At 37.1% G+C, this 23,815-nt stretch overlaps 1 protein-coding gene across 2 annotated transcripts in view; it reads right to left on the bottom strand.

The window, feature by feature from the left end:
* Positions 1 to 23,815, bottom strand: part of ANLN (anillin, actin binding protein) — a 27,416-nt gene extending 3,601 nt beyond the window's left edge. The window contains exons 1-23 of one of the 2 annotated variants that reach the window (XM_076330863.1): positions 23,678 to 23,815; positions 23,009 to 23,293; positions 22,226 to 22,572; positions 21,291 to 21,513; positions 20,132 to 20,325; positions 19,888 to 19,995; positions 19,279 to 19,399; positions 18,270 to 18,386; positions 17,486 to 17,712; positions 16,762 to 16,913; positions 16,306 to 16,453; positions 15,520 to 15,655; positions 15,010 to 15,192; positions 13,008 to 13,134; positions 12,041 to 12,089; positions 11,905 to 11,961; positions 10,425 to 10,463; positions 10,043 to 10,064; positions 8,934 to 9,046; positions 7,211 to 7,264; positions 4,283 to 4,369; positions 2,542 to 2,649; positions 299 to 471 (exon numbers count right to left, since the gene is read on the bottom strand). In XM_076330863.1, the coding sequence (XP_076186978.1) occupies positions 299 to 471; positions 2,542 to 2,649; positions 4,283 to 4,369; positions 7,211 to 7,264; positions 8,934 to 9,046; positions 10,043 to 10,064; positions 10,425 to 10,463; positions 11,905 to 11,961; positions 12,041 to 12,089; positions 13,008 to 13,134; positions 15,010 to 15,192; positions 15,520 to 15,655; positions 16,306 to 16,453; positions 16,762 to 16,913; positions 17,486 to 17,712; positions 18,270 to 18,386; positions 19,279 to 19,399; positions 19,888 to 19,995; positions 20,132 to 20,325; positions 21,291 to 21,513; positions 22,226 to 22,572; positions 23,009 to 23,293; positions 23,678 to 23,783 (3,176 nt within the window). In that variant the 5' untranslated portion in view covers positions 23,784 to 23,815. The remainder of the gene's footprint in view (positions 1 to 298; positions 472 to 2,541; positions 2,650 to 4,282; positions 4,370 to 7,210; positions 7,265 to 8,933; positions 9,047 to 10,042; positions 10,065 to 10,424; positions 10,464 to 11,904; positions 11,962 to 12,040; positions 12,090 to 13,007; positions 13,135 to 15,009; positions 15,193 to 15,519; positions 15,656 to 16,305; positions 16,454 to 16,761; positions 16,914 to 17,485; positions 17,713 to 18,269; positions 18,387 to 19,278; positions 19,400 to 19,887; positions 19,996 to 20,131; positions 20,326 to 21,290; positions 21,514 to 22,225; positions 22,573 to 23,008; positions 23,294 to 23,677) is intronic. The other variant, XM_076330865.1, reaches the window with a different exon arrangement.

Here is a 23,815-nt window from a genome sequence, read left to right as displayed (position 1 = left end):
GCCCAAATAGCAGGGGAAAAAATGAAGTCAAATCTTCCACAATCCTGGCATTTCCACTTCTGGAAAAGTTGAGCTCTTTGTCCTCAGAAGACTGAAATGGGACAGCAAGACAAAACAGGACTAAAAGCGAACCAAACAGTTCAAGTGTCACCCCAAAGTCTTAGCATTTAAATGGGCTTTGAACTGGCATGTCAAAGTTGTAAAGCTCTATATTATTAAAACTATCACTTGAGGCAAAACACCCCTCCTGCACACATCCCATAACCTCCCACAAACCTTCATGATTTTATCCACTCACTTTGTAACACAGAGCGTGTCTCTGCATTGGCTGACAAGAGTCTCTCTGTCATCTTCCCTCTGAGGACGGACAGTTATTAGTTCAAAAGTGTTGGGACGGGCACAGAACTCCCTGTTGGCAGGTTCAATCTGATGATTAGTGCAGTTAGCCAAGTTTATCCGTCCCAAAGGATGCTGAAAGTGAAGTTAGTTCATCAGTCAAGAATACTGCAATCAAGAGCAATTCTGAAAAACATATGCTTTGACAATTTTTGCCATATTAAGTGACTTCCCCCCCCCAATCAATTACTCCATACAAAAAGAGGCATTCCACGTTTTGCATTTAAAAGCTATAGCTGAAGCAAGATAATATAGACAATGGAATGTGCCCTAGCTCAGCCACATACAATACAGCTAACAAATCCATCCCTTACTAAAGGCTTAGGCTCTAGAAAGATATATCCCCCCTTTTCTTTTTTCCTTAAGAAAAAAAAAAGAGCTTTTTAACTCTCAAATTCAAGTGAGCTTCATAATAAAATCCAAACTGATAGAGTAAACCCTGTCAAAGCCTACAGAAAACAAGCACTTTAGGGATGCTTGCATCATTCTTGTCAAAGCCTATAAGCATATGGATTCATCTTCAAACATGCAACTAAGGCACCTAAGTGCCACGTCCTGCTGCTTTAGCTCCCTCTATAGTCAATAGCCAGACCCCTTCAAAGAGCATTTCAAATTTCAAGGCAGTTATCTTTCTGCTGACTATAGACAGAGGCTCAGCTGTATGCCTAAAGTTAGTTACAGGCTTTGGCTCCAATTCTTCACACCTACAGAATACCTCATCAGGGAAACATCACAAGCTGCTCTTGGCTTGGAAAAGAGTTTGCTATTTATTGGGCATGTTCACTATACTATTCTATAGCTAGTTAAAATAACCTAAGTTACAGGAAGAAGAAGGATAGCTCCATTTCAAGGAACATTAAGAAACAGGTTGCATGTTGGTGATATGTACAGCCATGGGAAGTTTATTTAAAAAAACAGTCCACAATTTAAAGCAATCATTGCCCAATACTGGTATTTCAGAGCTACATCTATCTCTGCATAGTAGACCAGATATAGTGGGGGTAAGGGGAGGTATTTAATAAGGATAGAGTTTAATATTGCTGTAGATGACAGTATATCAAAAGAATATAGCTGACCCTTTGTCAGAATGATAGTGAAACAAGTCTAGAAGATTTTTAAGAACAGAATCTGGAAAACAAACCAAAGCTTCTTTCTTGCAGACTAAAGCAGAATAGGAACCTTTTTCTTGCTTAACTCAATTTTTTTTTTGCCTATCTTCTATTACAGTAGGCAGAGATTTCTCCCTCCTTCCTGGCAGGGAAAGAAAGTACACTGATATATTTTGGCAATGTCAACTACCAGCATATGGTCTTCCTCTGTTAGCAGGGAAGAAACTAAACTCAGGCATCTGGATTGACACAGAAGACCCAAAAGGACCAGAGGTTGCCACAGAGTTTGGGAAAGAAAGTGTTCTGCCAGCAAACAAGCAAGTGTTTAATGGTAAATTGCTTAAGTGACTCAGAAGAACCCTCCTGAAAGCAGTTTTTAAAAGGACCTGGAAATATTTCAGTACGCACTGCAAGAACATGCTAAGGAGACAAGAAGGTTCACCTCAGTGACAGATGAACCGCTGATCTGTCTCATTAGCCAGACAGTAACTTAGGTTTCCGTGAGAACCATTTAAAAAGCATCAGTTTCAGCTATAACGTGGAGCTTCAAGAAAACAGTGACTGCAAATAAGACAATCCATAATGACAGCTATGCTTCTGCAATATAGAAGGATTGCCCACTCTAATTCTTTACCATATTAAGTGTTAAAGTCATTATTTCGTCTAAAACTTATGCCAACTAGATATAGTCTGCTTATTAAGCTGTACAAGTCTGATCAATTTCAATTAAATGATTAGTCATTTGACAAGCGCAATGGAAAGCCTTAAGACTAAAGGGGAAATTAAATATGGATCTTCCTCCACTTTTCCCCTTTCCCACCAGATAAAGTGGTCAGTTTCCAAGTTTGCCCCAGTTTAGGTCAGATTTATGAAGACAAGTCCCCTCCATTCCCCAAGGAAACTTTATGAGCTTGAATCTCATGCTTTGAATATACTTACCTGTTTTAAGCCTAAACATTACCATCATTAAAAATGAACAGCTAGTTGTGTCGGGTACTACAAAACTTTAGACTTGAGCTGTATAAAATACCATTACCTTTCGTTTTTCATCATCTGGGTATGTCCAGTAAGATATACAATTTCCAGACAGCACACACCAGCGCCTATGCCATGCTCCGAATCCACTAACATCTTCGAACATAGTCTTAAAAAAAAAGTAAAAAAATGGGGTAACATTATACCTTGAGCTTCGTCTGTACTCAATTTTTTTATTTTTTTTTTTTTTTTTTTTTTTTTTTTTTAACAGAATGGTTCTGCAAGTACAACCCTTCATAGGAGTAAACATAAGAGAAGGAAAAATTATATACTGGGAGAGACTTCTATTAGTACAATATATTTATTTTCCAGATAGCACAGAAAATGGGCTTGCGCTATCATTCTCAGGTTTGCAGCCTTTTGCTCAAAATGCACCTATCACTGCTATTTCAAATTACCACGTTTTTATGTTGACAGTGGTAAGCATTCCCATTATTTTAAGATAATGGAGGGTTACTTATAGCAGATACAGGACGAATGGTTCACAAAACATGTATTAGTATCACATAATTTATTATAATTAGGTATTAAGTCATCTTTGACTTACAATTCAGGATTACAAAATGTTTGGCTATTCTGCAGGCCACACTCAGGAGTCCAGTCAGTTTAAAAGAAATTAGAAATTGATTTTTAAATCTTTGTGTTGGCAGTTATTTTACTGGATGCAGGATTATGCCAATTTCAAGCCCCATTTCCTTAGTACTGCAAAGTTTAGTATCTGTCTCCTGATCCCTCTTGAACTTGTACAGAACTCTTTTTCAATTAATTTTTGTGTGTGTTGTGTTTTTCACTCTTCACAATTCAGATTATAATTTTTAATGGTGCAGGGAGTTTCCAAACCCTTACTCTGAAAAAAAAAATTAATATGCATGTACACCATTTTTCAGGTTTTACATATTGTATAGTAGAAGTAAACAAGGACTTTCTTAAATTAGTACACAAAAACTTGGGATAGCAAATACCGTAAGCATGTGAAATGTCTGTATTTAATGAAATCTGCTCAACTTCAATTAAGTAAAGGGAAAGGAGACAGAAAGAACTGCTTGAAAAGAGTCTGAAGAAATTCCAATTTCTGAAAACACCAACATAACAGCAAATGTTAATGTTTTACTGAAGTATTTTCATAGCACATTTACTGCCATCTGCTGGACATAATCTCAACAGCACCATCTATTAGGGCCAAGTATCAGCTGCCTTTTCCAAGCCTAGTTTTAGAGAGAACTGCTCAAGAGGTTTCTCAAAAAATACTGTTGCTTCCTTGTAAGTCAAAGTCTGTGAACACCGGGGTGGGGGGGTGGGGGGGGGGAGGAAGTCTTTTGTTAGGGAGAATTTGTTTTTACTGGACAAAAAAAAAAACCAAACAACAAAAAACCACAAAACCAAAAAATAACCAAACAACAAAAAACCACAAAACCAAAAGTGTCCTGTAAAAGTTTCTGGCAGAGAAATTAGAATCTCATCTCACATCACAGATTATAGCAAAAGAAGGTTAACTGAAGTTCAGAATAACAAATGAACAGTGTTTAGAAGAAGATATACAAAATCCTAAAAAGTAGCTTTAGCTTAGGCATGTTTAGAAGATAAACTAGGAAAATTTTGAGGTCTGGTTCAGAGAGGAAAAAAAAGCAAGCCAGTTTTAAGCTTCACAAATCACTACAAATACATGTGGTGAAGTTAAAAGACTGACTACGTTTAATAGGACCTGTAATTTCCAAGGAAGGAATTTGAAGTGAATGCCTTACCAAGAACCCTTTTTCCTCCACAGAAGAGTCCACTTGGCATTTTAACTTCAGATATATATGACCTTCCAAAGGAGACAAAAAGGGAACCTGCAAAAAATAAAACAATTAGTCATTTAATTTTGACACCTCTCAACTCTACCTGTTCAAGCAAGCCACCTGCACCAGGATGTTAGCACTGTCTTGTTCTTAGGATTTTCAGCCAGAAAGAAGTGGTCAGTCTCAAGCAAGACAGTAATAATCACTTTTTGTTTCTAGTTCGTTTAGAAGCTTTACAAGACTTAGTTGCTTATTAGTTTGCTCAGGACATATGCACAAACATGCTTCTATCTAGAAAAACGGGCACTCCAAGCACGGTTAAAAACAACACAAGGCACCAGTCCACATCCTGCAAGCTTCTGCCTCAATTTGACATTAAGCTGTTTGGAAAATATCAAAGTGGGCTTGAACAGGATTGGTACTTGGATGCCATAAGCATTTTTGGCAGATACTGATGTAGTAGTGCCTACTCAGATAAACATTTGTATAAAAAACCTAGAAGGGGAAAAAAGTAATGGAAGCAGTTCTTCTCAACTGGCACTCAAGGTGTTGAAGACCTGTGTTAAGTCATTTCTAACAAAAGAGGTTCCAAGCCCTATCTTCTACCACTGAAAAAAAAGCAGCTTAACTGCTGTGCCAGAAGTTGGTTAAATGGTTATTCAATATTGAAGAGTTTTGAGGAGGAGCATGCAACAAGGACTGCCTTTGGACTTCCCCCAATCCCTCCACACATAGCACCCCATCACATTCAGTGCTCCCACCACTACTGTCAAGAAATCACAGCCCTTTTTTTCCCCACAGGGAAGCTAAGAGAGAAATTGCTTATTCAACAAGCAAATTATAATTTCCAGGGCATTCTACATACCACATTTTGTTGCTAATCTGAATAAGCAATACTGTAAGAATCTTGCAAATAAAAAAAAAATCAGAAACATGGGTGCTTTGTCTTACTAGAAAAAAAAACAGAAAGGTCGATGGTGCTGCTCAAATACAAAGAAAGAACCATTTCCCTGTACACAGGGAAAAGGCATGTGTACACAATAATGAAATAGCTTTTAGAGCTGTGGAATCAATGTCAATCAAACGGAATTAAGTTTTGCTAGTAGTTAAGATGAACAAGAGTAACCCTCAGTAGTTAGAAGTGTACATCTGTAGGCCTCGGTGAACCCTGCAGAACACTGAAATGGATGTTTTGGTTAGAAATTGATCATCTTTGAATTGTAGGCATACTGCAGCTTCCTCCCAGACACGATACACATGCACAAGCAGGTGATCAAATCATTTTTACGTGTTAGGTCTACTCAACTAAGACAGCATGCATGGCTTGCTCATGTACTTGGCCCTACAGTATAGCATAGCAAAATTTTGAGCACCAAGTAGGACCATTTGAGAAGCAAAAATAGACAAATGTTTGCACATAATAGAAATGAGTTGCATCAGTCCTGGATTTTTATCAGCAAAGACAACTATAACCCTACATGCTACACCAGGGAACATTGGCTTATATCCTACCAAACCACAGTAAAATCCATTTCTGAATGAGGGCCTCAAGGAAGATTGATCAATTCCCCACTTCAAGTTTGTGGTTTTTGCATTCCTTTCTAATTTATGTCAGGACAGAAGAGTCTACTTTGTGGATTATGAAGTTTACCAGTGAAGAGCTGTGTGACAGTAAAGCAAAAAGGCTGTACAACAAACAGAACACAGCAGTTATGCAAAGCCTACAACACTGTTACTAATTACTAAAGCAGATCTGAAAACACCCTCCTGTACACATAATGAGAAAATATTACATTCCAGTCAAAAACATGTCCCTTTCAAAGGCAAGTGGGGTGGAGGTGGTAGAAAGAAAGCAATTTGTTGACTATCCAGCTAGATGAAAACTGCAGCCCATTACTAGGCTAGCTTGCATCCTGGTGTGATCATTCAGATGTTGGCTTACTGTCATAGAAGATTATCTGTAAAGATACTCAAGATAACTCTCAAGAATTCAGAAAAAAATTGGTTTCTTAGGAGACTTTTGATTACAAATAGGAGATGATAGGTACTAAAATTATCACCTGCTTGATTTTGAGAGAAAGCATACATAAAGTTATCTAAACACTTTCTTCTGAGGGATCCGAGTTAACAGTTAACTAAATAAAATATTTGCAGGGATTAGAAACCAGTTATTTCTTTTAAGCATATCAATTTACATAATTCCTAAAGCAAAAAAGGTATACACCAAGCAAAATATTTTAATTACACATTTGTGTACAAATAAGAACCTCACATTTTGATGTGTTTAGTACTTTCAAGACTTTAGTTCTTTATGATTGCTTTTTGCTTAAAAAACAAAGGTCTTGATAGATCTTGACAGAACAAGGTCTCGCTAGAATAAGAAACAAGACTTTTAGTTTGAGTGATTTTAGTTTTCTTCAGTGGCAACAAGTTGAGTTAAACCAATGTTTAGGCCGCCAGTTATTTTTCCCTGGTCCTCTATCAGCAGAGTAGCTGATTCTATGTTCTGTGCAGTTCATCAAGAAGTTGACTTAAATTTCCTTACTAGCAATCTTTAAGAGACACATTGATTTGTTTTGAAGTAAGAAAAACCCTCCTCTAGTGATCTAGGAAGACAAGAGACACACGCTAGTTAAGGAAAAACCCTAGGTAGCCTAAATAACTTTGAGTTCTAGCAGCATGCTTTTTATTGTAAAAGACAGGGAGTAGAATTCTGCAATTCTTAAAGGCTCCTAACATATTATGTTTAGTTAGGAAATCTTTGTAAGCATTTTCTTAGAAGAAGAATTAAAAAAAAAAAAAAAATACTGCAAAAAGGCCAGACAGACATGAGCAACATGCACTAGGAAGCAGTTTCCTCTTTTAAGTTATAAACTAAAGGATCATAGCAACCTTGTCCTGGAACATATAGCCCAACAGTTCTTTTTCCTCCCCTTCAAAATTTATCTAGGGAAAAAAGAAACATGCTCAATGCGATTAGTGTAAAGTTAAGGTTTATTTAAAAAAAAAAAAGGACACAGTTATACATGATTACATTTTGGTCCTTTCTACCCTGAATTTTAACAGTGCATATAAAAGGGAGGAATGAAACTCAAAAAACCCACTGTGGCAGCAGTTTGTTCCGTATTAGAAATGCATGGAGAAAGTTAAAAAGCAGCTGTTTGGTACAGCCACAGGCCAAGTCAAAACTGAAGCTTTACAGAGGTAATAATGTAACAAAAAAAAAGTTCTGACAAAAAGGGGAATTCTTATTCATAACTGCTGAAGTTTGCACCTGGAAAAAATTAACCAAGTGATGGTTTCCCTGGAATCTTATTTGAACCTCATGTTTCTGCTACAGTTTACCAGACCAGTCCAGTGTCCTGTCTTCAAGAGTAAACTAAAAAAGTTCAGACCCAAATTGCTGAATATAATGTAAAAGCTGATTCCCATAACTCCAAGAACAAGGGGTTTCCAATAATCAAGCCATACACAAAATAAGACTTCTACACGCAGTTCTGGTTAGAAGGAACATTTATGCTAAAGAACCAAAGCTGGTGCTTCTGAAGTTCACACAGTCAGTAACAGCAGTGCAATTCAACTGTTAAGTTCTGTGAACTGTTTCAGTAAAGGAGTCTGCTTCTACCCACAAAAAGTAAAACTTCTAAAAAGCAAGTTGGGATTATTGCAATATTTTGTTTTCAATCTTGTGCACAAACACAACCAATTCTTGTAATCTCATCTCTCAGAGGCTATAATTGCAATACTACTATCATCAGAATAAGACTTAATTAGCCAAGAAGAAAGTTTATTCTTATGCTGCTGTTTGGATAGATAAAGCTGTAATTTAGTACTACCATAAGCTGTAGTAACTTTTGAATTAAATTAAGTTAGCTTAAGATAGCTGCTGGCATAAACACCTATTAAAATAGGTTTTAGGTATTAGATATTATGAGGTTAGAGATTACAATGAATGTAAGAATGTATTTTTTAACTTCTAATGGTAAGAGCCAATAAACATAATCTGTTTAGACAAGGGACTAATGGTATAAAACTCAATAATAGCTCTCTTTCAAAAAATATTAAGATAGTTTGCTTCTACAAATTTAATTGGGATATGAAAGGAAACTCATACTCCTAACTATATTCAAACGGCAATTTTTAAGTCAATTAAATATAGAAAACTTCAAATACTTCATTATCATTAGAACACACTTAATGTCTTATTTAGTGATAACTGCAATACTGTAAGAGCAACGAACAACATGAAGACCACATACAGAGATGCCAACTGCATACATCAATTTTTTGTCAGTGAAAGCAAATCAGTAACCAAATGCCTACATTATCTTTGCATAACCATACCTTACAGTGACCTACAGAAAAGAACGAACATCTGCCATAATAATGTAAGTCTTTCTGTTGTATCTCAAAATTACGTTTCAGTCATATGAAATTAAACAACAACGATACATAAGGTTTTTTTATATATATATATGAAAATAACATATATATAAACCTGTACGTTTCATTTCTAGGATGGTAATTTCGCCTGAAAACAGTAAATCCAAACTCATATTCATTTTTCTAGCAGTACGCAATTACCTTTGGATTAGTAACCAATAGTTTCCATTACCTTGTCCAATGCAAATTTGGCATTTCCTACAGAAGACAGTGATAGCTTGTGGGATCCAACAAGGATGAAATTAGTAGCGCGTACAGCATTAGGGCCACCTGGACTGGCCATGGCTGTGGAGAAAAAAGTTAAAGTCAAGTCATAACACAACACAATCAGGATACTGCAAGGCTTAAAAAGGCTTTATTTGTACTAGTGTATGTGTGCCCTACTCAGCACTCCAGGAGAGGCACTCCTTGCAGTGCAGCCCAGCAGCACATTCAGATGGGATCTTGGTGCACACCATTCCTCCTCAGTAGATCTTTTCTTTCAGAAAGAAGTTTTGAAATATTCACAAAGGAGAAGACAAAGCATTTTAAGGAGTCTCAGGGAGAGAGAGAGCACTTTAGGGCACACTACAAAGCACACATGCCCCGCAGTAGGAACTTGACTTTCAAATCTCTTAACCTCTTCTCAAGTGACACGCTGCAGTCTTGCAGAATTTGTATGTCTACATTCCTCTTTGCACTTTTATCAATAGAAACAAGCACTATAGCTCAGGCACAGGAATCTGACTAGTTGCAGCAGCATGGTAGACATTCCAGAGTTAGTTCATGAGCTCCTTATTGCTGCAATTTGTACTAAAGCTAGCTCAAATATCTCATGCTGTAGCCAGACAAGTGTATAACACATTTTTATGTTGTTAGAAAAACAGAGATGATGTTCTTCTCCCCAAAGAGTAAGAAATATATCAACATGTTAAAAACACTACACACAAGCAATACTTCAGAATCTGTTCATATTTTCAAGTTTGCTCTGTATTACTTTGTTGACATCAGACTCTAGTTTAAAATCTTAAAATTTGTTTGAGTTCACTTTTTCAGGAAAAGAATGTAAACCGTTGGCATCTGATAACAGATACTAATTTTGATTTTGTGAAGAGTTCTTACATTAAACATAATTCTAACTGATATAAACACAGGGCCAGTTTCTGGGCTGGCAAACTGACATAATTCTGTGTTTATTACTCCCAAATTATCATCTGTTACAAGTATTATTTATTGATATACTGCTTTAGACAGCAAATGTAGATTATTCGTCTTGGCATAAGATGTTTAGATTTTACTTACCTGGAGTAAGAAGGGTGCTTTTCTAGAGAGAGAGAGAGAGAAAAAAAAAAGCTTATTGGAAAAGTAATTTCTGACAATTTCTACAGAAGACTAAGCTAGGTTAGAAAGAAACTAGATCTGAAGTACTTTAAAAAACACACAAACAAAAACAGCTTGACAAGAAATGTGTAGTAACTGCATATTTCCAGCATTACATATTTAGAGCTGTTACCTACTTCTTGAGCTTATGGCTGAAGAGTTTGGCAGAAAGCTGGACAGTTCATAGAGTTTCAAGTAAGGGACACAAAGAGCCTACTATGGGCACAGCCTTATTCAGTATGAGAATATGGCCTTTGGAAGTGGTCATAAGCAGATCTTGTTACAATATTACATTCATACTTACAGAGGTAATAGATGTTAATAATCTCTTTGGAGTAATAACCTACAAAAGAATATAAGAAGATAAATGTATTTGCTACTGAATTTGTCCATCACAGCATGAAAAATGGACAGTGAAACTACTGAAGGCTTATCTAAATAAATTTTGAATGGACACTAGTTGTGGTGAGCAAGTCTTGTGTTTTGACTGAATGTAACATATTTCAGTGGAAGGAATGCTACATATTAAAGAAATATTTACTGCAGAAAAGTTTAAGTATGCATTAGCTTGGAATGGACAGCATGCGTTTGAAAAAAACAATCTTAGACCTTTTTCCTTCATGTAACAGGGCTTCAAAGTTACATTTACTTATTAAAGATAAGAGTTAACAATACAAATAGAGAGATTTGCAGTGTGCTACTGCTGTACATTATCTATATTTTCAGGTGAAAATATCAACATTTAAGCGAGACTGTATATTAAACATGAACTGGACTTATGTACTCATCTATTCTTGAAGCTGAAAGACAAGTGGAAGAAGCTTGTCAAAAAGCAGATACAGGATACCATCAGCAAACCTATAACCCCACACCAGCAACTCACCTATAGTGCCACAAACACATTCAGTTTTAAGTAAAGATTCCTCTAACCTACAGCACAGGAGAGAAAAAAACCCTGGACTTCAAACTGGTTTTATTGGGGGATAGATGGAAGCATGCTTTCACTGTGCCACATGAAAGTAAAGATTAAAGTTCCTATTTCTGTTTGCAGAGACAGGATTTAAGTACCCATTTCAACTGTTTTGAAAGAAACTCGAGTTTCTTGTTTTTATTAAGTGACATATCTTGACAAGGAGGAAAATCAGACCTAAAATCATTAATACACTGTGTGCCCAGCTATTGGAACGACAAGAAAAGAAAAAAACCACCTCCAGAAAGCCACTGGCTTGTTTGGGGTCACAAAGCCTTAATAAAACAAACACTTGAAGTGTACACCCTATCCAAACTAAAATGTTTCTGTCCAAGAAGTTATTAAAACAATGTTTGCTTTAAGAAATAAGTATCTAGTGCTTTTACTTAACACTGAGAAGAAAGAAAAGTGTTGCAGTTGATCAATAGAACCTTTAAGACAAATCAAACTGCACGGTAGGGCATATTGACTGGTGTAGTTTAAGTAAAGTGGCGAATAAGGGCACTAAATCACTATCAGAGGCACCATACCTAATAAATAAAGAGTTTGCAAAGGATAGCATTTATGCAGAACTAGTAAGACTTCTCCTTCCCCTCCAATATATTTCAGACTCAACGAAGTGCTGCAGGTCCAATCTTCTAACAGCTGCAGGACTCCATAACCCATCTGTCATTGCAGGTGTTCCAAGAAAGAACAAGAGTAAAAGCAAGCAACAGATTGTCTAAGAGTATTAGTCAGTTCTCCCTGAACACAGCAGTATTCCTAGCGTACCTTCTGTTGAAATACAACATACTGGTTTTCATGTTTTATTTACCTTCGATTTATTTGCCTTTTTCCTTTTATCAGTGCTTGTAACTTCTTTTCTCTGTACCTGTAAGGCAAGAAGGTATTAAGAAAGTACAACACATCATTCTCCCTTACACATCCTCTTTACAGGAACTGATACATACCAAACTGTAAACTTCTATATTTATTTCAAAGTCATTTGACACATCGTGCCTAAAAGGGAGGAGGGGGGGGAAAAAAAAACAAGTTAAACACAGAAACACAGACTGAAGCAAAAAGCTCCTTAAAACTGTCCAGGGAAAAGCTATGTTCAATGCAAGAGAAGCTTGGCCATAGTGCTGACTAATAGGTAATCGCTTATTAGTAAGTCATAGTTTGTCTGTGCAGGCCAATAGGGCTATTTGAGATCCTTTCACTTCTACAATGGTACTCTTCAGTGCAAGTAGCATTGCTGTTTTTAAGACTTGAACGTACTACTATTTCAAGATACTTTCCAGAAGTCAAAGAACAAAAGGGGAGGGAGGACAAAGGGCAGATAGAGTGCATCTACCATTTCTCAGATTGCACCCTTCAGTCTAATGCTGGCACACATTTCTAGAAACAGAGATTGGGTTTTTTGAGTAAATAGCTTTAAGTGAAAATTCCAGTTGGGTTGGACTTTAAAAAGGAAGTTTGCATATTTATTTTGGAAGACGTTTACTAACAAACAGCCATTTGAACTCACAACACCTTTTTAGCTAACATATGAGAGTTGAAGTTTTAGTTTTAAGAGTACTATTTTTTCCAGATACCAAAACCAAATAGCTATATAAAAATGTTAGTTGCTGCAAACAAGAAAAAACATGTAATCTCAGGCAGAGCAATCCATCTGTCATCACAGGTGTTCCAGGAAAGAACAAAAGTAGAAAAAGGAAGAGAGAAATTAGCTGATGGATGGTAGAATAAGTCTAGATTGCTCTTTTGAGAGAAGTGCATTCGAGCTATTTCTTGAAGCAGCAAATACCCATACCACAAGATCTCACCATATTTGTTTGCAGAGTATGACATCCTTATATGAAGATTTTAAACATTTTTATGCATGCTCCACCATCAGAGTTGAAACTGGTTCCAAAACAGTTTCTTTATACTTACATAGTAAATGTCGTAGTAAAAGTAAGAGCGTCTCCATTCAGGGAGCTGGCAGTACTTGCTAATGGAGTTGCAACCATGTTTTCCGCTCCAGATCTCAGTATTATTACATAGTAGTAATTTGCTGCTTCTGTAAATACATATCAGACGGTTTTGATAGCCAGAGGTGTACAAGTACCGAAAAACCCTCAAGTACTGCATTGCCATTAAACACACCTCTGTTTCACCCCACTTAAACACTTGGTTACAGTCAAGATTTGCTTATAAACTTACTCTTAAAACAAGGGGTTTTTCCCTACTATGTCCACTAGTGAATCCTGTGGAGACAGTCTTACAACAACTCTGTTACTGCCTGGGGCATCTCAGGCCAGACCTACACTACCCAATGCATGAGAGGGGAGAGGAAGAACTTTCAGTCAGATTCAGCAATTAATCTTAGCTCCTTAGACTCTGTTGTTATTCTCTAGGCCTGCCAGCTTAACTATACATTGGCTTTTGCTGCTGCCCATTCTCATGCTTTTTTCAGTCCTATGAAGGAACTGGTTATCCAGGCAACTCATTTCCCTAACTTTTCACGTGGTCGTCTTTCTTGTTTTCCTCTTACAAGTGCACATCTCAATAGCGTCAGGAGATGATTTGGAGTTTGTGCAGCAAATTGCTAAACAGTAAAGCAAGAGCATTGCATAATACCATACCATGTTAAAAAAACAAAAAAAAACCAGTTTGAGTGCTCTGTTGTATAGGACAAGTCACAGCTTTCAGAACAACTGTTGTAGACTCCAGTAAGCATTGATTTGTACTCTTTGTATTTGATGTTCTCTTCAGACATGAAAGTGATTAATAGAGCTTCTGGTGCACAATGTATAGCAAATGCTGCACTTCCAGAATAAAGTTTTGATGACAAATAGTTCATAGTTGTTTGTTTAGACAATTTGGTTGTAAGAATTACTGATAGAAACTAAACCTCCATTTTTGTAACCATTAGAGAGGCTTTCCTATAGCAGAGATGAATTGTCTCATGCAACAAGAACTGTAACATGTCAGGGGTGGGGTGGGGTGGGGTGGTGGTGTAATAAAGTATGTCAGGTATTTACATTTATATTCTTGGCTGTGGTTTTATTTGAAGATATAAAAACACACTTTACATTTCATAGGACAGTTAAACAAGAAAACAAGAACAGCTACATAGGAATTAATTAGAAGAGGTTTTCAAACCAATATTAAACAAGACTTTGTCCAATGACTTTTGTCCTCAAGTTTTAGTGAGGCAAGAAGTAGGAACCTGTCCAGCTACAATCATATTCTGTGGCATTATATAAAGTAGCACTGGTTATCATGGGCTTGCAGATTCTTTAAACAACCACATGACACAGAAGCTTACTATGCTCCAGGATAAGTCTCTAGGCCTACAGAGAGATAGTCCTAGATATTCTTCTGGAACAAAAGAAGAAACAAATACACATTTTAATGCTTTAATGACTTAAATATGACAAGATAATGGAAGACTAATCTTTGTAAACTAAGTATTTTGGGATGCTAACAGAAGGACTAAAAAAAAAAAAATAATAGAGGCTCAATGAGCATTTCACACCACCACAGAGGTTAGAATTTATGTAGTGATATTTAGTACTAGACTTGCATCCATCAAAAAAAAAAAATCCAAGGCAGCAAGAGAGAAGATAACCCAAGATACAAAATTCTACTTCCTCTCCAACACGTTACAGAGGACCACAAAGATCTTTAAGACTGGCTGGGAAAGTCTTGATAAGTTTCTTGAACCTCATAAGCCAGAAAAGGATGCAACTAAAACGACCATGGAAAATATTGAAAACTTAGTGAAAAAGCAGGTCAATTAAATGTAATTGCTAAATTTTCATTGCCTCCAGAGTTCTGAGAAACTCAAATGCAGAACACAAAAAACCCAAGGAGAATAAACTAGAAATATATGTAGGGAGGATGGTGGAAGGGGGAGGGAAGGGGTAAAGCTTTCAGTTACTAGTTTTACCTGGCTTTTGAACTGTGCCACATACAAAGTCTGCTTTTAGAGGTAGACGCATTTCTGAAATGGAAACAGATCCCCTGGATGGAGCAAATTCAGTGGATGTAGAAGCAGCTTTATTTCTTCTACTATGAGGTCCCTCGCTCTTCAGTTTATTCAGTTCTTCCAATAAAGCAGTTCTCTTCTCAGCTGCATAGAGAAATTAATTAATTACTATTGTAACAGAGGAAAAAGTAGTACTGAACAATTTTTTTTTTTGCCATAAGTATGTGAAATGCAACAGAAGTGTTAGTCATCATCCAGAATAGCAGGAATATAAGGGACAAGAGAGATATCAAAAGTATCCTCTTGTTTATAGAAGATGAGACGGAACAGATATTATCCTCTCCTGTTTTCCAGGTGAAGAACTATGAAGAAGAGGCTACAAGGTAGCATAACAAATGCATTTCCAGAGTTCATCAATTCCTTCCCAAAGTGTTCAAGACAAAAAAATTGAACTTCAGTCTAAAAACCTACTTGCAAGGAGAAGAAGTCTCTCTGCTTCTGCTTCCTGTTGTGACCCTTTTCCATGTTCCTCATCAAAACAGCAGTTCAGAGCTTGACTAGCTTGATGAATCACTGTCTGCTGCATGTTGATCTCATTATTCAGCTCCTAGAGCAAACCAGTAGTAAAAATAATTAGCAAGAAGAGAGAATTTACTGTTACATTCAAACAAGGAAGTGTCTTGAGATTAGCATTTTTGGGGCTATACTTCAGAAAAATCAGACCATTTAAATAGTAAACTACAAAAATCTTGCAGTTCACAGTTACTTCTGCAAAAGAATATTGCAGCACAAATTTTTTGACCTCAGAGGTAATTTAAATATGGTGGGGAGTGAATAACTTCAATGTTTGTACGCTCCATATCCAGTCTAGTCTTCCCTCCATCAGGGGAAGCAGCAGTTAACCAGAAATTCAGTGGTGTAGGTGAACAAGGCACCAGCGAAGATAAGAATATTGCCTACTGAGAGTATGTAGTTATGAATCCTGCCTAATTCAGAAGGCAGTAATAAGATATAGATTCCCTGTCCCCTTCTCAAAATGATGGCTTGTTCTCTCCAGACTTACTCTATAGCATGATCCTTCTAAGAGATGCATTAGCTGTTCAAATTATGCAGTATCATTCCCTACCGCTAGATATTTATGCTAAACAACCTAATTTTGCAGTTCTAAGCAGCCTGTTAACGTCCTGGATGTTCACAGGGGAAATTGAGCGAGGAAATAGTAAATTAGAAAAAGGATTTTAAGAAGTAATTAGATACCTGCATTTTCTTTTTGATATTGACTTGATCAGATGGGCCATTCTTTTTCATTTCTAGTTTGGAAGTAACGTCTTCTTTGCGAACAATAATTTGCTTTATTGAAGGACGATCGGTTTCTTTAAATCTTTGAGATCTATATGCATCAATGCTTTTAAAAGAGGAAACCCCATTAAAATGTTTCACAGGTGTGCAAAGCTTTTGGTTTATTATATACATACATATGTATCAGGTATTGATGTTTTCCAACTTGCCTAAATGGCTTTAAAAAAAGCATTCTCAGCTCATTTTAAGTTTAAGCAACAAAGACTACACAGAGACAATCTTTGGTAACAGTCGAGATCTTGGACAAAAGCTTCTTTTATAGTTTAAGCAGTATGCTTCATTAGAAGAGTTAAAAAAGCCAGTGTCTTAATTTGCACGCTTACAGAATCAGGTGTGGTTTTTTGTGTTTATTACCTATATGGAAGGTTGCGATCTTCTGACATAGAGCCAATACTGTCTCCAGATTCTGCCCTGGGAACTTTAGTCCTTTGGAACTTTTCAGACTTCAGACTTACATCACTGATACTGCTACCTTCACCAGTTGACTTACAAGGAGAAACAAAGGCCTGAAGAGAAGAAAAGGTTATATTACAGATATCTGTCCCCATTAATCATGATACATTTCCTCTCACCTTTACTTGTTTTGCGATTACATATAAACAGTAAATTTGGAGGCTGCTTAACACTATTTAACAGACATTTTACAAATATTTCCTAGGACGTGGAACAAGCTTATTTATTTATTTATTTTAAAGACACGAACAGAGCGTTGAGCTCAAGGAGATTTCACCCTTAGTTTCCAAACTGGTAGTTACCTAATTACTTCTCTTCAGATTTTCATCAGTAACCACTTCACTGAATGCATGTATACCACTGCAAGTCCAGCACAAGTAATAGATGTATATATTCAAGCTTGGTTTAGCAAAAGTTAAACCACTTGTTTAGCAGAGCATGCAATATGCTATGCTGTTTTCAGAGGAAAACAACTTTACCTCATTATGTTTTCACTAGCAAAGTGTCATTTGTAACTTCACTATTTGTCCATGTATTACAATACAACAAAATATCACTGTTCACAAGCAAATTGTACATCTGTGTGTGATGAACAAGCCCTTCCCCACCTCCTAAAAACTCTTACCTCTGGACCAACAGATTCCACTAGAGGGGTTAACAGAGACATTGATGAAATATTCAGTGACTCTTCCTGCTCATCCTCATCACTTTCACCTTCCAGGCTCACGCTCATTTCTTTCTTCAGCTTTTCTATGTCTGGACTATCCTCTTCAAGAACTTCAAAAATTTCATTTATTACTTTTGAGCTATTCATCTCATCATCCACACTCATTTTGATTTCGTACACTTCATCTGAAGGGTGATGTTTTAAAAATATTAGTAGCGTCAAGACTAAACTCTTCATTCTCATTAAGTGAACAGAAAGATGTTAACAGATAGGCCAACTATTTTTGCTTTTCAAGTAAGCTTGACTAAAAAGCACTTTTTATTATAGTCATGCATATAGAACCCTAAAGTATAGTTCCATCCTTATTTTAATATACTATTATAACATATACTGCATAATTGATACAGAGAGGGAATAAAAAGATGCACTTGTTAAACAAGTTTCAACATTTTAGTTCAAACAAGTCTTAGCCTTAACTGCAAGTCCCGTAGTAGAGCAGTCATTTCTGTTCTTTCCCAATAAAATTTAATATCAGTGTTTCAATATTCCTTGAAGGCTTGAATGTCAAGGGAGAAGGGTTACCATAAAAGAAGTTTCCCCATTTGTTTTATATAAACCTCATTACAAAACACACATGAGTGTCAGCAGATGTATGGTGAATTCATTGTTCAGACTTGAAGTATATTAACACTGTGCTGGACAAGTGGCAACGGATAGCTAAGTGCATCTACTCAATACAAACCTTTCGGTTTCTCAGCAAGTTGTTCAAGTTTTGAGACAGACATTGCTTTTTCAGGGCTCTTTGGCTCAGTGATCTTCAGAGGACTGGGTTTATCAGTCTCTTCACATTTAGGAGCATCTAAGTTTATAAAAACGAAGTTACTGAAGGTTATGTCTATCCTTTGAATTTTTTTTAATTATTGAATTTTGGAAGTTTGATAACACAGCTGACAGCTTACAAAAAGCCCACTAGATTAAGTATTCTAGTTAGCTTGCTGTCAAAAAAAAAAAAAGCATTAGAATACATACCCTCCACAACCTGTACAGCTAGACTTCTATCTTACAATCAGAAAAGCGATAGCACAAGAAAAAAATGCTGAAACCATAGTAGAGTGCAGCCACTCAAGAGCAAAAAGGGAAAATTTAAAAAGAACAACCAAACAAAAAACCCACCACATAAAAACCACCACACCCAAACCCAAGAGCAGGATATCATCCTGTTTTTCTAGAAGCACATTTGATAGCCTGTTTGCCCATAATGTCTATAAGAAGTGTTAAATAAGTTCACTCTTTTTTCAGAGAGCTGGAGGCTCTTCCACTCACTAAGCACCAGAAAGGATGTCACGAACATCTTGGAATTCTTTTCACGTCCCCTACTATAAGAATTAATATCATAAGGGGATACTGACAAAGGAAGTGTTCCCTCCCATTAGATTATTGTATATTCAGGTACAGTGTAGATTAAATCTATAACTGACAATTCTCATTCACTCTGTACACTTAACATACATTAAAGTATGAAACATAGGTAAACCCACTGAGAAACGAAGAGGCAGTCTGCCTTGCCAATCTTTCAAGTGGTATAGGAGCGCAGAGTATTATTATCATACGAGAAGATTTAGATAAATCAGTAACCAAACAAGAAATCTAGTTCTATACATCAGTGCTACTAGCCTCTCTATCTGCTCATGGACGTCAAGGGCAGTGCTTCAGTCCAGTATTAGCCACAGGCGAGCAGTGACAGTTCTTACCTGAAGACTCCATGCTGGGAGACTTCGCTGGCCTGTCACCTGCTGGTGTGTCTTCTGCTGATCCAAAAGCACTGGCATCTGAACTAGGCGGACGTTTTGGACTGGCCTGAGATTGGCTTTCCTGGCAAAAATAAAAACATAGTACATGCGGGAGGTAATGTTCAAAGTGACTAAAAAACCTGCCAGAAACAAACACATTTTAACACCTACTACAAAAAAAGAGGTTGCCTATCCAATACCAAGAAGGATCCTATTTATTTTTGTAAGAAATTCAGCTGAAGTACTAAATACTGAGTGTTTGTGTGAGGAGCTTTCTTTTGTTTTTGAAGTTATAGAGTATAAAATACCACACTTATCATCAAAAAAATAAATAAATCAATTGGCTCAAAGCAGCACTTGTCTCCTTAATTGATTCTGCAGGAGGAAAAAATCTAGTAATTTGTTAATAATCATACAAACCACTTGACAAGCAGTCTTGCACAGCTTGGGCATTCACAAAGCATAGGTTTTTAATCTTTTATTTACGTTTGCACATCTATCCCTGTGTTCAGAGCATGTTAAAGCAATTCACAGACTATCATCTTTTGATACATGGAGGCAACACATTACCATTTTAGCTTCTGGAAGTTTTCTCTTCGAACTTTCACTTTTCTCTGCACTCCACAGACTGCCCCTATCAAACCGGCCACGAAGGCATGCAAGTTCTCGTTCACGTTCCTAAGCAAATAAAGGGGAATGGGAGAAAAGCTGACAGCTTTAAGATGTCAAAACATTTCAAATTCCTCAGGTAGGTGCAGAACAGTAAGAATCTTCCCCAAGCTTATCAACAAGCTATAAATGTAGCAAGTCATACCTGCTTAAGCTGAAGCGCTAAACTGGCAGTAGAGGAATTTTCATTTTGTTTGAGAAGTCTTTCCTGGATTGTCCTTGTACTTGGGGTAACAATGGGTGTTCTGCACCCTGAAGTATTCGTAGCAGGACTCCGTGCACTATGCTCTTGACAGCGCTCCCCAAAGCGTTCCAGGAAGGGCTTAATTCCTGATCCCCCTACAAGAACAATTGTTTTGCCTTGAAAGAAACTCTCAAAAACACAGAAAGAAATCACCGCAATTTTGCATCCTGCTGAAGGTTCTCAATGAAGCAATTAAGCTGTCTCCTTTACAGCTCTTACTCCATTATACTTCATGCAAACTAAACCTGAAGTGCAAATCACCACAGTAACAGAACACTGAAGTTAATAAAGCAGCAAGTCAGAGCAAATAGATGTCCTTCTCTTACTGAAGTCCATGTGTGATCCACCAGTTATTTAAACGGGTTTGCTTTTTCAACATTTCCTCTACAACCAGCCACACTTGCATCTTTCATGTAAATGAGCAATCTAGTACATAAGGCAGATACGTTGTTTGGCATCCACTCCACTTTACTGAGCTTGTCTTTTATTGTCAGCATATCTAGAGACACACACTTGCTCTACTGGCCATCATTTTGAAGAGTTCAAGCTGGTAGTCCAAGTTTCTGACCCAACAAGCAGTTGAACTTAAAACTGGGGATGATCACTTGTTTCGACATTAATGCTACCACTGAAAAGAAAGACACTACGCAAAGTTAGAGCGTCTATGTGGCATTTAGCTTTGATTTCTTCTAACATATGCAGACTCTTTACCTTATACGGATTGGATACACATAGTATCCAACAATTTGAAAGAAGCTTTGAATAGTCTCAATTAACTGATGTTAGCAGAATACATTTTTACATAGAGAGAAGAGTTAGACTGATTTTTGCTCTCAAGAGTTATGAAAACAATGGCCAAGAAAATACCCTTGCAAAATAATGGAAGCTGTACAATTTATGATAATTATCACAGAACTCTTCAGGACTTTACTCAAGTTACAGCAGGAAGTAGGCATTATCTGATATGTTACCATAAATTCTTAACTAATATGTAGTTTTCAACACAGGACACATAAGCCTAATTTGAATGAACATTTATTGAAGCTGAAAAACAGCTTACCTGGTGGTGTGGGTTTACCCTTAGGTTCAAGTTGCACATGTGTTCCTTTGACGGGCCCTTCTTTGGACTGAACTGGTTGAAGCAAAGTTGATTTTGCTGTTTGTGTACGCTTTTCAGTTTTCTGAGGGCTGCAGGGATTCTCTGTTAGCGGTTGTCGTACTTCAGATTCCTTAGAACAGGGAACAGTGACCCTTGAGGATTGTGTTAAAAAATTGTTTGGATCCTTAAGGGAAAAAGGAATAACATTAAAATGAGACTGTACATTCTTATTCTCTCAAGAGGAAAAAGAATGAAAGCATTCTGCATAGCATACTATAACATAACACACCTATTCCATCAACAATAGAAAAAGCTGAGAACAAGTGTTGTGAGCCTTTTGTAGATTCTCCCACCACCACCCCAGTATTTCAAATTGTTTCAACATTTGATTCCAGGTTCTTTTGCCAGCTACTTGAGGTATTTTCCCACGTTTCCCTAAACAATACTGCACATGGCAAATATTGCCATTTCATAAATGGCATAAATTGAACAATAGGTATCTGGTACTACTAATTACAGCATTCTCATTGAATTTTCATACAGCAATAATATTTACAATTTAAGTCAATCAACTACATGAAGTTACAGAGTGAAACCCAGTATCTCTGTAAGAAGCCCCCTTCTGATGGTCAAAAGAGCAGCAATCAATTACTTTGAAATGAACTTTTACAAGACTTAAGTACACTCAGCTTTAAGTCTCAATAAGAAGGATTTTAAGCTGTTTCAGGTCTGCTATTAAAAAAAATGGCATGTGGGATTGCTATAAAGCAAAAGTTATAAATAAACTAAGATTGCTCACACCAAATCTTTAAATTCAGATTAAACAATTATGAGTTAACATTTGTCGCCCCCATACTCAGATCAATTTTTAATCAGCAACTAAATCAGACACTCACCGCTATCTTTGAGTTTGCTGGTGTATTAATAGAAGCCTCAACAAGCCTTTGAGAACAGGATGCGGCTTCCTGCTTTACACTGCTACTATTGATTCTAGCAGATGCTCCACTTGTAGTGGACAATTTGGATAAACAAGTAGTGCCAGGCTGTTCTTGTGCATTGTTTTGCTTTGCAGATGGATGACTTAGGTCATCTTCCCAGGAACCAATTGTAGCAGCAAGGTTAGCTAAACGGCCTCTTCTCCCAATAGGGGTATCACTTGCCAGGGCATTAGATGTCTGCTTAGGTGGAGAAACAGACAGATCTTTTGACTGGAGGGGAGACAGCGGAACACTTTCAGAGGGATCTGGGAAAAAGAAAAACATTTATTTTGCTAGTAAAATATATTGACATATATTTGCATCTTTTGCATTTTGCTGTATATTGAGTTTATCAACAGTTAGATGTTCTTGCCATCAACAGAATCAAGCTACTAGCTCTGAGGCATTGAGACTAATCAAGTTAAATTAAAGCTCATTGCAAAGCCAACACATTTTTAACCGAGCATTTTACTAGTTTTACATCACTGTTGTGATGAGCAAGGCATCACACTACTAGGGAAAAGATGTATAAAGTTAAGCTGTAGTCAACAGTTTCATTATTTTAGGCCTTCCCCAGTGCTGCCTAAGAATTCTTTATGAAAAGATTAGCATTCACACACACAAAATTATCTTCTGATAACAAACATCATCATCAATGCAAACACTGAAAAACACCAGTACTGCTTAGTAAGTGAAACATACCCTCACTATCCCAGCAGCGTCGCTGTTCTGCCAATTTCTGCATACGTGTTTTGACTGAAAGGGCTGCAGGAGTTTCTGACTTGCTGTTTGTTTTTCCTTTCTCAAGAGGCTGAACCAATGAAGCCCTGCTAGAAGCAGCTACATGCAACTCTGAAGTCATCTCAGGAGAACGATGGCTTGTGGAACTTGAAGGAACAGGCTGTATGTTCTCTGAACTGGAAGCTTGAGTCTCCACATCATTAGGGCAGAGCCTCTTTGATGGTGATGGCTTTGTACCAGGTTTCACTGTACAGGTCACAGTATTCAAGCAAATTAGTACTCAAGCAATCTAAAATATTTTCAGAGACAGCACAAAACTGTAATGCACATAAAGTTATGATTTATGAATACCCTGATACGCTTCCCAAAAAACTGCCCTTCCCAAATTCTACCAAGCACAAGGCACTATCTTTGGCATTATACAATTATTTTTAAATAGCTTACTAATTACTTAGAGCATCTGCTCTCAGATTAAGCTAAACATTAGCCATATTCAGTCCTAGCTGTCAGGTAACTGCATCCATCACCGTTTAGTTTAAGATAAACACTAAGGGTTTTCACTTGCCCTTAGAAAAAAGGAGATGGGACTTGTATCAAAAGACAATCTTTATTAAACGTGCTGCAAAATACCTTCTTCACCAGGAAGAGGAGCCTGGTTACCAGTTTCTAACAAAGGCTCCCTGACCCTCTTGGTCTGCATTGTGGGTCGCACTCCCATCTTGGGCCGCTCAGCCATTTTCTTCTGCAGGTTCTCTCGCCTGGCACGGG

This window comes from Aptenodytes patagonicus, chromosome 2 (genome assembly GCF_965638725.1).
Source record: "Aptenodytes patagonicus chromosome 2, bAptPat1.pri.cur, whole genome shotgun sequence".
NCBI classification, from domain to species: Eukaryota; Metazoa; Chordata; class Aves; order Sphenisciformes; family Spheniscidae; genus Aptenodytes; species Aptenodytes patagonicus.
Note: the sequence above shows the minus strand (reverse complement) of the source record. Positions and strands in the feature narration are given on the sequence as shown.